Source organism: Peromyscus maniculatus, chromosome 13 (assembly GCF_049852395.1).
Source record: "Peromyscus maniculatus bairdii isolate BWxNUB_F1_BW_parent chromosome 13, HU_Pman_BW_mat_3.1, whole genome shotgun sequence".
In the NCBI taxonomy this organism is placed as follows: domain Eukaryota; kingdom Metazoa; phylum Chordata; class Mammalia; order Rodentia; family Cricetidae; genus Peromyscus; species Peromyscus maniculatus.
In genome coordinates, this window is record NC_134864.1 from 43,248,889 (window position 1) to 43,261,974 (window position 13,086).

The 13,086-nt window shown below is 39.6% G+C and overlaps 1 protein-coding gene across 1 annotated transcript in view; it reads left to right on the top strand.

Moving 5' to 3' along the window:
* Nucleotides 1-13,086, top strand: part of Abca12 (ATP binding cassette subfamily A member 12) — a 168,986-nt gene that overhangs the window by 53,087 nt on the left and 102,813 nt on the right. Inside the window, exons 3-5 of the mRNA XM_006972243.3 lie at nucleotides 959-1,112; nucleotides 9,614-9,705; nucleotides 11,343-11,440. Of these exons, the coding sequence (XP_006972305.1) occupies nucleotides 959-1,112; nucleotides 9,614-9,705; nucleotides 11,343-11,440 (344 nt within the window). The remainder of the gene's footprint in view (nucleotides 1-958; nucleotides 1,113-9,613; nucleotides 9,706-11,342; nucleotides 11,441-13,086) is intronic.

The window sequence follows — 13,086 nt, forward strand, 5'->3', positions numbered from 1 at the left end:
CCTGGGTTTTTAAACAAAGGGAAAAGGAACATTATATGTAATAATTAAAATGCCAAATTTGAGGAGACTAAACCATTTCTCAGCATCTGCAAAGCTGGTTGCATCTCTACTCATTTGATTACAAAACTAGACTTAGATATTGTGGGAAAGCTAACACACAGTCAGAAAGAAGAAAGGAAATTCACACGAGACTTATCACTCAAATTTAAAAGGCCATGTTTTTTTTTTTTTGTCTGATCCATCAGGTTTTAATAAAAAGTGATTACATATTTTAAAGGGCTTTGAATACCCTGTTTGTAATACTTTAAAGTATATAGTTTTCTTATGTGTTCCCTCTAGAATACATTATAAACTTTATGTATATGAATTGGCATGCTCAATGGTTACATAATCTTTTTTCATATGGACATACAGATTTATTTTAAACACTCTAGCAGATGTTCTTGAAGCGACCTTCAAGTACTGTTTTAGAGGAGCTGGAATGACTCAATGGTTAAAAACACTTGCTGTTCTTGGAGCAAATCTGAGTTGTGTTCCCAGCACCCACTTCCTGTAACTGCAGCTCCTGATGCCCCCTTCTGGCTTCTGCAGATCCCTGCTTCCATATGCACATACCCACACATGCAAGCATACTCATACACATAATTAAAAATAATCGAACAAATCTTTTAAAAAATGAATCTTTAGAATGAACTCTAGGTAGAAGAGCCCATGGGACAGCAGGCATTTTTAAGTCCTTTGATTCATTTTAGGACATCTAGAAAAATAAAGTTAAAAAAAAAACCAAACAAACCAAAACACTCTCTAGGTCAGCGTTATTTGCTGAGTTGGGACTAATTTCGAGGTCCCAGACAATCTTACTCAAAAGGCAATTTTACAGAATACAGCTGTGCCTGTTCTTCTTTCCCTCCCCAGGTACACCTGTCACATCGATGTCATTTTTATTATTTAATTTCAGGTTACCTCGCACCTCGAAACCTTCCAAGTGCTGGGTTCTTCCCATTCCTCCAGACCCTCCTGTGCGACACAGACTCCAAGTGCAAAGACACTCCCTATGGACCACGAGATCTGCTCCGCAGAAAGGGCATCGATGCAGCACTGTTTAAGGACAGGTAGGGGACTTCACAAGCACGCTGAGTACTTGGGAGAGATCAGTTTCCTTTCCTTATGAAATAACCAGTGTATCCGCCCTAGAAACATGTGAAAGTTTATTTCCTGTACCGGTGGATGTGAAGGTGAAAGAACAAAGTGAAGTATAAGTTGAAGTCCCATCGTTATAAAGGACGGATCCCAATCTATTTTGAGTCAGTTAGCTACTTAAATTTTCCTTGTTAAGATGGATGGCAGAGGCAGTTCTACCTTTCTCCTCTCAAAGATTCTTTGTCCCTCCTTCCCTCGTCAGTGACACATCATCCTAAGACTCAATCACAGGAATAAAGCAGATTGCAGGGACCTCAACTCCAGGAAGAATGACACATTTCTATCACTTTATGTGGTCCTTCCAGTTATAATAAAACCCAGGAAGTGCAAACGAGAAAGTCGAAGATCTCAAAGTGCAGAGTAATAATGTTGAAAGTACAGTAATTAAACAATAACCTTTAAATGGGGGCTAATTCATGTCCTGTTTTATGATGTGAGAAGCAGCTGAAGATCTAAGATAGACAATAGAAACCGTTTACAGCATTATCATTTACAACCTAAGTCTTTCTTCCTGGAAATCTAATCTCAAAGAGATGCCCAGGAGCCTGCCTACCTGTCAAGAGAACTGCAAACAATATTGTAATTTTGAATCAATTCTGAGATAACACTGTTACAGTTTTTTTTTTAAATGTTCACTGAAGAAAAGATTAGAGATATTTGGTTCTCAAACTTGAGTATTAAATTCCTTGGCACATAGCAAAGTTTCTCATTCAATGGTATCAGCATGATTTTGGCTATTCTATAAGATGACCGATAATTTTAGAAAATTAATAAATTAAAAACCTTTTTAGCATAAACTGTAAACATATCAAGAATTGTCTTGAGAAACAATGTGGAACACACAATTGTTACTTTGGGTTGGTAATTCTCACTGGTTTTGTTGGTATAGTAAGCTAATCAGGTTTGGTGCTTAAAACAACTCTAATATTCTCAATTGCTTATTAATTTATTCAACAAATAGTGATGATGATACTTCTAGAGGCCAGACACCATTCTGAGTGACACAGTGGTAGAGAAGACAAAATCCTTCTGTCCCTTGCATTCTAATGTGTAGAAGGAGAAGCAAAATGTGGACTATTAAATCATGACTAGCATTGACTTAATAAGTATGTCAGCAAGAACATAAAGTAGGGAGGAAGTAGAAGCTAAGAGCTAGGGATTGAATCCCATAGCAAGAGAAGGCCTCTGCTAGGAAGTGCCATTTGGGTAGAGATGGAGAAGAGCAAGGAGGAACAAAAGGTGGTGATATTTTATTTGTGCACCCCAATAAAGCTTATCTGAGAGATCAGAGGAATAGGACAAGCCACAGCCAACCTCACTTACCAACTCCTCAGCCTCCAGAGAGAGCTACCTCCTGTATACCCATGCCTCTATGCCTTTCTGTCTCTGCCCTTTTACTTCCTCTCTCTGTCCAGCTACATCACTTTCCTCTTTCTGCCCAGCTCTATCACTTCCTGTCTGTCTGTACAGACCTCCAGACCTTTATAGTTAACTAGTGCAGGCAATTAAAGGCATGTGCCACCAGTGTGGCCTTGAACTCACAGAGATCCAGATAAATTTCTGCCTCCCAAATGCTAGGATTAAGGGCTGCCATTCCTAACTTCTATGTTAAATATAGTGGCTGGCTTTTTCCTCTGATCCTCAGATAAGGTTTATTGGGGTGCATAAATAAAATATCACCACAGAACAATGCAGATGTGAACATCTGGAAGGCAGTGTTTCTAGAAGAGCCATAGCAAGTGATGCTGAGATGGGGGAAAGCAAGGTCATTTAGATGAGAGGAAAGTTCAACTGATAGAGCTGGACACCTCAGGGGATGGAGAAGCAGTTGAGTGACATGAGACTCGGTCACATCTGCTGTTTCAAACAGTATTCTGACCTCCAGGTCAGTTATCTACTTCACTGCCTATTGCTATACATTCAGTATTTTCCTGAACTACCAATTAATTGGAGCTTAATTTAGGAAGTTATATACAATAATAAAATTGTATTAATGGTATTTCTCAGCATGCTATTAACTTTTATGCTTTATACAGCCATGCAATGAAACAGACACCTGGTTACTGGGTAAACTCCTAAATTGCTTCCCTTTGGTGAAGGAAGACTCACCAGCAAAGCCTCATTAAAACCCCAAACAGTCTCACTCTTCTGTTCTGGGAGAGAGGAAATAAATGACACCTTTGGTGCCATCAAAGGAGCCCCGCGATGTTGCCTTTAATAGATGCTCTTCCGAGAGCTATAATCACACTGCAGTCTCTGCTGCCCGGCCAGTGGTCTAGTGTTTTGATGGGATTTTGAAGTTGGCACGAGTCTTCTGTATCAAATGCATACTCCTCTAGGCATTAGCTTTACCATGAAAGGAAAAAAGAAAAACAAAACAAAACCCAACAACAACAACAAAGATGCTGAACTCAGCATCAGCTGTAACAAGCTGTCTGGCAAAAGAGATGGTGGTATTTCTGAGTTTCCTGCTCTCCAGCACAATGGAGAGCTTCATACCACAGATCTTACCCTTGTAAGATCTTCCTCCGGTGCAGCCTCTAAGAATACATCACACAGTGGGAACCGCTGGCCCATGCCATTGCTCACACAGTCAGTGAAGGGCAAAGATCACCCCCTCAGAGCTCACAGGGTCATTATTTGGAGAAGTGATTCAGCCTTCCTGGAGATGCTGGGGAAGGAAGATCTGCCTCTATGGACTCCACCTCTGCTATTGACTGTACTTTCCCATGACCCATGGCTTGTGAATTCATGTCCTTGGTCCTACTGGAAGGCTCCTGCAGAACTGGAAAACTAGCTAATGCAATTTATTCAGGTGTGTGTGTGTGTGTGTGTGTGTGTGTGTGTGTGTGTGTGTGTGTGTTTTAGAAAAATAACTGAGTTTTGAAATGAATCTGAGAACACTGGGAATGTAAGATAAGGAAGTTAGAAGACATACATAGCTGTCCCTGTTCAACTGTAGAGATGAAATAAGATATATAGTTCTTATGTTGTTTTAATTTCAAACTATAGGCATTTCAAGTGGAGTTGGTGTTAAAATAAAGGTTAAAATTCATTCCTCTAAGAACAAACCAGAAGGATGCCTTAGCTGTCACATAGGCCAGTCATTCATCCAGACTGAAAGCATTGACAACACAAAGTGTGCTCCAGACAACCTAAGCTCCTGCAGATGCAGAGATGAATTATGCACATTTCACATTCAACAAGAATTTAGAACCTCAGAGGAAAGAGGCAGAGAGACAAAATAACAGTCAAATGATCACATAATGTGGTAAATGTGATGAATATTTGTTTGCAGCTCTCACTATGCCCAGAACATTAGATATAAATGGTGACTAGTCACACAGCTTCCTTAAAACATGAAGAAGATGGAAATCGCTGTTGAATGTATTATTAGACTGGGAGAAGATTTTGGTAGGGAGATGCCAGGAGAATCCTCCCAGGAGTCTTTGAGGATATATTGTCAAGTTCTGTGGATGATCAGCTCTTGCCTAGCACGTGCCAAGGTCCTCGGCTCGAGCCTCAATAACACACACACACACACACATACACACACCCCTAGAAAACTAGTTGGAGGCATGGGTTATCCATCATGGTGAGATAAGCAAATGGTTTTGCTTTTGATTGTGATTTTCATGAATTTTCTCACCGAGTTGCCAAATAAATCTGTCCATTTTATGTCTAGGTAGAATCATCTGAATGTTGACATTATAGAGACATTGATGCCTCCTCCTCTCTATTTCCCATGTTTCCTCTGTCTCTCCCACATTTCCTCATCCACTCAACAGGGGACCTTCAAAACCTCTTAGGCGTCTACTTAATCTAGTTACATATTATAAATCCTAAGTCTTTCTAATGAATATTAAAACCTTAGGACATGTCAACATATTAAGGAATTTGTAAATCTTAGTTTTTTAATAACCGGTTGACCTAGAAGAGAAAGACTTCAAAGTACAAGCAGGGATTATACTTGAAGCATGGAGGTCCGAATGGAATCAGAGATATCTGATATTCAAACAATTCAATTTTTTCAGTGAATGGCTTCTGCTCATGGATCGCTAGGAAGGACAACTGCATGGAGTAACTGGGAAGGACTCCATGGCTGTTACATTGTCTTGAGTCCTTATCTGTAGTTAAGTCAGTGGTGAATGGCAGGTGGAACATGGATCAGACGCAGGCTTACAGCACATTTTCCTTCCAGATGTCACTACATATGATTATGATTCTGAGGAAAAGATGAGAAATACTTATAAAATTTTAACTAACCCTTAGAGATTAAAAAAAGAAAGTCAGAATCTTCTTTCTAGGCTGGGCCATATGTCTCTTTCCTAGTAGGAGTGCTTTTTACAGATAGACTTCAGCATAGCACACAAACAGTACCTATCCAGGTAGTCATTCCGTCTCACAGGAAACACTGACACCCGGTGTAAAGGCAGAAATCCTATTATGATGTCATATATATATATGACATTTCCCAAATGTAGCTGTTGGTAGACATGTCTGAGAAGTCAAATCTATTCTGAGTTAAGTTTTCATCATAACTGAGTGGAATTTTTAATACAAAATATCTCTCTTATTGAGCTCTGCTCCAAAGATTTCTTCATAAATGCCACAGAGGCCAAGTCTCTGGTAAGCTAGAAGAAAAGCCCTCAACCAACGTTGTGGTACTTGTACACATAGCTCAGACCAATGAAAGTCCATTAAATAATGCTACAGACCACTTGCTAATGTGAGCTAGACATTCTTGCCTTACTTCCAAGGGTAAATTTTCTCAAATCAGATAGATGGCCCTATGTGTCAAATTCAGAGGCCATCTACGTTTTGCATAATGCTTTCATATACTCCCAGAGACATCCAATATTTGATAGATTTTAGATGAGTTCATTACATCTATTCAGAGCTCCTGAATAGGAGCTTTAAGTCTCCTAGGATGGTTCTGGGGAGTGTAAAGGGCGATCAGCTCTCTGTGAGTAATCACTCAGTTGTCACAGTCTCCTGCAGCGTGTCTCAGCTTTGGCACGGCTGATACTTGGAACAGAGAATTCATTGTTGTGCTGTGTGTTGGAGGGTGTTTAGTGTCATCAGGAGTCTCTGCCTACTAAGCACCAAGCGCATCCCGTCTGCAGCTGTGACAATTGACTATGTCTCTAGTCACTGTATTGTCAAATGCCCTCTGAGGGAGGCAAGTAAAGGCATTCTTGGACAAGAGCCAGTGGAGTAGTGAGTGAAGGAAAATCAGGTAACAAGGACTCAGATTAAGGATGTGAATCTAAGGGCTATGCTCTACAAACGTGACCAATGATAGCTCCAATTTAGTGGCCCAGTCATATTTTCTTATCATCCCCTGTTCATGTCCTTGCTTAGCTCCTCCCACAAATGTATTAAAACCCTTGATTTTTTCTATTGGACTTTCCCATTATGACTATACAGAACAGAAATGTGATAAATGTTTTTGAGCTAATGATGAACATGGCTAGTGAGGGGTGTGATTATGTGTTTATGTCTTTGATGGCCACAGCTGGGTATTTCCTTCTCCAATGATGCCTGCAGACTGGGGGGCCTATGATGAGAGTTCCCATAGATACACACTTCACCTATTGCAAGTTAGTTCATGTCCCTAGCATGCAGATGAGGGAAACGATGTCTCAGATCTTTTTAGGAAGAAACAGAATCAGAATTCTAGAATTTCCTCTAACTCCAGTGCGCTTGGTTCACATCCCAGTAATACTGCCTCTTTGTTCAGTCAGCCACCAGATCAAAGAGTCCAGGGCTAGGTGGACTGTGTCAGATCCTGGAATGTAGAGGTGAGTGAGACATGGTGCTTGCTCCCCACTATCCAAGATGTCACAACCTAAAATGGAGAAGTTGCTGCATATAAATATGCACGAATCAATTATGAGAGGTAACAGAGAGGGCGTTGTTCCTCTCCTGTAACTCTGATCAAGCTCATTAGAAAGCTCTAATTCCACCAACTCAGGAAGACTGGCTTGATTCTTGTCCCCTTTAGTGGTTTGAGTAACAAAATTGTTTGACAGACGTTATGTTTTGACTTATAGTCTCGATATGAAATAAAACTGGGGAGATTTTTCCAGAGGATTAATAGCAAGGCAAATATGGTATTCCAACTCTACATTCCCACAGCACAGCTTTTTAAAAGGAAGTGGGCAGGTGTGTCTCTTCCTGGTCTAGGGGAGATCTTCTTAGAACCGGAACCTCCACGGCTCCTTTCTGGAACCTTCGCTTTGCTGATGGCTACAAAGGGAAGGGGCTGCCCTCTCGGCAGAAGCAGAGTCAGGGCTGTTGACCGACAGGAGAAGCTGGGTAGCCTGGCTCTGTGTGGCAGAAGAAGCCTTGCTTCCCCAAGACCACAATTTCTTAGCTGCCCACCTTCTTCTCCCTTCCCCCTCTTACTTATTATTCAGTATATTGTTCGTTGCCTCTTCATTGCTATTTTGATCTTCCACATTGTCCCCAGATTCTTTTCCCTGTCCCTGGTACTTAAAATTTTTATGAAGGTCCCCCTCCCCCCATCTCTCAAAATGTGCTGATACTCAGTGATCTTCCTTAGAGAGTTATAAGCTGGACTGGAAAAAATGTCAAGGAAAAAAGAGTAAATCCAACTTTCCCCAACTTTCTAACAATTTTTTTTTGAGAGAGAGAGAGAGAGAGAGAGAGAGAGAGAGAGAGAGAGAGAGAAGGAAAAGGTTCAGGTCAGTTCTTATTTTCATTGGAATGGCTTTTCCATCCAAATAGTCAGCATAAGGAATGTAAAAAGATTTAGGGGAATATGGTCATGGTCATGAATAATTCAAAGGTACATTAAGAATGCAGAACTTTTGGAGCAACCACTACATTTTAAGGAGAATATTGGAAAAACACTGGGGAATAGAAACAAATGTTACTTCTTCTCATCATTTTTATAAAAAGAAGCCACCAAAACAAAACCCACCACTGAACAAATTTTTCCAATTATAAATTGCTAAGGTCTGCTTTATAAAACACGAGTCTGGCTGAAACACAATTACAAGTAGAATTTCTTGCCATCTTTATGTATCTTAATTATGCTTTTCATAAACAACTATGCAAAATTCACCAACTTCCTAGAATTCTGAAAATTATCTCAATGTAGGTATTCTGTTTATAGAATAGACAAATCTATTTTAGGCGCTTATTTTTAGTTGTATCTAATTTTCAAGAAAATATAACTATTTCCACTTTGGGGATTAGGGATATGGCTCACTGGCCAAATGCTGGCCTGGTGTGTGTGTGGGACCAGCCCTCACCATATTTACCCCGGGGACTCTTGAGGAATGAGGGGTAAGAGACTTAGTTAGAAATAGAGAGGAGAGAAATGGAGAAAAACACAGGACAGACTCAGGTGGGCCTGGATCCTTATCCAATCGGGCCCAGGACTTTATTCCAAAGGTCTGTTTATAACAATGCCAAGGGGTGGAACAAAGGACTTCTCCCTTGTTAGTTACAGTCAAGTGGAGACCCTTACAAACACCTGGTACCCAGGCCCGTGGTCCAATCAACCTCTTATGCAGTCCTGTTGGGTACAGCCACTAGGAAACCAAGGGGGCTACAACAGACATGCCTGAAGCCCTAGGCTCAATCCTCACTATTGAAAAAGTGGAAGATACATATTTTTGTTGTTGTAGTTATTTTTGCATCTTAGTACTAGACATCAATATAGAGATTGCATTTAAAATGATGGTTACTAAATTTGGGAAAATTCAATAATATTTTCTTCCAAAAGCCTGGGATCCCTGGGCTCCACAATACTGTTGTTTCTACATCGTCACATTTGGTGGAATTGGAAATGTGGCTTAATGTTATCCCCCTGTACCTGGTCACCTATAATGGCTTCAATCACAGTATGTTCCTGGCACCTGCTAGATCTTATTCAATGTTCATTCTTTTCTTTTTCCTTGAATCTAGCTGTAAGTACTAGTCCCTTTTGAATCAAAATGCCATCCATAGTTAAATGCAGGAAACTTTTTTTTTTATTAATTGCTGACAAACAAGCAGGCCTTGTTTTCTATCTTCAAAACAAAACTCCTGTATTTAAGATCTGCCAGCTTTTCGATAGGAAAAGAATGCCATAAGTACTGTCAGTGTTTGCTTACAATGCTTTATTCAAGTAAGTTCCTTTTACAAGATTAAAATAATAATGACTACTTTAAAATCTCATCTAGTCCATCATCACTGAACAAAAGTTTCCCTGGCAGGAAACCTTATGTGTTCACTGGTGCATTGGCTAGGCGAATCCATCCTTTAATATCTGAGGAAAGAAAGAGGTGAAAACTTTGCAAGTCCTTGGAGCCCCTGAACCTGCTGTATGACACATTGCTTTGTTTAACTGAAATTAATATGGACAAAGTTAGAGAGTTCTTACTTTTTCTTCCTCTAGTGAAATTCCGAAAAAGTCATCCAACCCAGAGAGGGACAGCAATTTATCACTCCAGAGCACCCAAGTTCCAGAAAGAAGTCACACATCACTGGGTAAGCCAGCTCTCTCCTGTAAGGCTTAGAATAGACCTTTGGAACAGTCAGCAAAAAAGATAATCTTTAGAAGGTTTATACATCAGATTTTCAAATAAAGATGGAATGCTTGGATTGCCCATAAGGGAGGCCAGGACTCCCCAAGGCTGCCTGTGTATGGCAGTATAATTATGCAAAGTTCTTCAGAATGATTAGCAATTAAGTTCTTACCAAAATGCTCTACAGAAAGAAAAGTATAGATGTTGAGAATTACATCACATCCCAGAATTGAGTCTGGACTTCACCCGAGGGATGAATGGAACTGGGGTGGACAGAATTTCCAGTAACAAAAATTATTGGCAAGTATTTCAGAGATTTGTCCAAACTTTCCATTTAATAGGTGAAGATTATGAAGCCCAGAGAGCTTAAGTTCCTTGTCTTTTGGAATTTGATTGCTCCTTTAGGGAAAAAGAAGCAGCATATTTCTTTAAATATTTAAAGATTTGAAATTATATTTAAATTTAATAAATTTGTAAGTATATAAAGAATTAAATAAAAATGTGAATATTTGAATATTTAAAACTATGATGGTAAGTAACACTTCCAACCCGATGAAGTGCAGGGTTGATGTCATAGGAACATGCTGGACAGTGTTCTAGGAGTTAGTGCTATTATGAGTGATCTGTAACTATCTGGTGGAGTAGGTCAAGGCAGAGCAGAAATGAGCTCACAATCTCACAGTTCAGTAAGCTCTGCTTTGCTCAGTAGCTATAGCTTATGCTTCTCCTCCTGGCTAGTAATCTCATAAATAGATTGCTTGAGTCTAGAGGAATCAGGTGGTAAATTCTTCAGCCCTATAGGCACTAAAATAAAGGCCCTACTGAAATACATTATTGCTATCTTTAAATGTTGAGATTTGCTGTCATGAGGATAACAAATACTTGTGCCCAATATTTATAAAAATCAACATACTTTCTATCAATGGTATAAATACGAATCTATACTCCTAGTCAAGTAATACTCGGTACTCAGAAATCTCTACCACATTGTAAATAGTTTTAGACAAGGCCACTTCAGGAACTTCTTAATTAGAAAATGCTGTAGTCTAAACTAATCGCTTCATCCCATTTATTTGATCTAAAATATCATTCGGAAACTACTTTAGGGAGGAGGGATTTATGATCCTAAGCAGATTTCAGCATCCCAATTGGGTAATTAAAAAGAAAGACCATTATCACCAGATGTGCACCGGCTGATCCTTGGAACAGATGTTGGAGATGATGGATCTATGGAGTTGGTCAGGGTACCTCAATCCTCTAAGCCTGCACAGAAATGATTCTGTTTATTGGGCAATAATACTGGTGATGAAGTTTAATGACAGAAACTGGACTGAATACAAACGGTATCAAAATGATTTGGGGGTGGGGAAGAAGAGTGGATTAAAGCCGTGACAATTTTATGTGGAAAGAAAAGCCTATAATGCCTGCCATTTTGCCAGCATGAAATGTTCATGGGATAGACATATATGAGCACATTCTTGCTGTGGGGCACATGAAGTTACAGAGCAAAGCTGTGAAATCCTATGTGACTGTGTCCATTGGCAAGCGTGTGTATACATGTACGTTTAGAATTCTAATGTGTCCTTTCTTCTGTCTTAGCCACATTACCTCCTAGACCAAGCTCTGATTCAGAAGGAATGGGCACAGACATTTTCAATGGCAGCCAAGTGCTCACACACATCCTTAATTTGGAAAAGGTAACTTCCTTTAGATTTGCGACGGACAGATAATGAAGAATTTAAACAAATATGTTGCACATTGATCGAGGGATCTCCCAAACAGGAAGGGGTTTGCAGTACTTTTCCAATTAAAATACTATCTCAAGCAGGTTCTTTTCTTGGGCACTTTTCAATCATAGTTTCATTTTATGACATTGCAAATTCCAAAAGGTCTTGGCCATTTATTTACTGCCCTGGTAACTCTCTTAATTGAACTTACGGTCTTCACTTACTAAGAAATAATGTAGTATTTTATGTGATCTTTCAATTTTATGAATCAAGGAAATAAAAACACGGAGCTATAACACTCTTTGCATTTGATGCCTCATCCACACGAATACCTTTGGAAAAATCAGAGCTATGGAAATCTCTCTCCTGAGTAGGAAAATCCTTTTCCTTAACATGTTTTAGAGAGCTTATCCATGGAGTTTTATGTTTCACAGAGATCATCTACTTTATGATTCTTCTGATTGAAAGACAATAACAATTTTATAAGAGGTGTGAGCTGACAGCCTATAAGCTCTCTCTGTTTGTCTGTCTGTCTCTCCTCTCTCTCTCTCTGTGCTTGTGTGTGTGCATATATGTATGTATGTGTATGTAGATATTAGATTTGAACAACTGTAAAGAACAACAATCACTCTGTTGTTAACTACACTCTCCATTTCTTACTATCTTTCAGCCACTCTAGCTCATATAGTCAAGCTATCATGGTTTAAATATGATAATCATTTAAACCATAAGTTTAAATACTTCCATCATCTTGTTTCTTCCTCCCCATCTCCTCTCCCTTTCCCTCTTTCTCTCACACCCATTTTGTCTATGTAGCAGACTTTTCTTCATTCTGAACCATAAGACATGCCCCTGACATTGATCCCCATTCCAGTAAACCTAGGCACTACTGCTTACTGTGAGATTATTACTGACCCTTGGGTTACCGTTGTGCGCAACAGAGACATCTTATGGAACAGATTCATGTCTCATTAAGGCAAGTCATATAAATAAACAAAAAAAGATGGCCCCAAAATGGATGCCACAAAAAGATACCACAATCAACAAGACAATGCCGACTCTGACTGTTTTGTTGGCGATAGAAGTCTTTCTTACTCTGTATAATCTAGACATTGAAAGTTAATATTCTATCACCTTTGCGGTTTCCAGGGTCCCCTTGGTGGCCTGGAAGTTCCTCAGCATTCCCAGTTAATTCCAGTCGAAATCCTCCTCTCCTAGAGTCTGTGTGCACACAAGGAAAATTTGGTCTAGCCCATTCTACTTTCTTCTTGCTTCCTGGAGAGAGTTTGCACTGGATCAGATAATTTCTTTAATGCATAGACTAGAAGCACTGTTCTCATAATTGCCACTGTACTGTCTTGGAACTCCCAAATTCTCTTTTTCACATGGAATGGGATTTTAGAATTTTGTAAGGCAGCACAAAGTCACATATTCCAGAGATATAAGCCCCACGTGAATTTGGTATGTATGGCTACATATTTTTAGAGTAGTCAGAGCAAGGTGGGGATTGAAGAATTGGGGTGACGTATTGATTGCCTGTGTCAGCATTTTCCCTGATTCCTTTCTTTCTCTTCGCTGCTTTCTGCAACCCTTGCAGGAACGAGTAGAGAAATCAC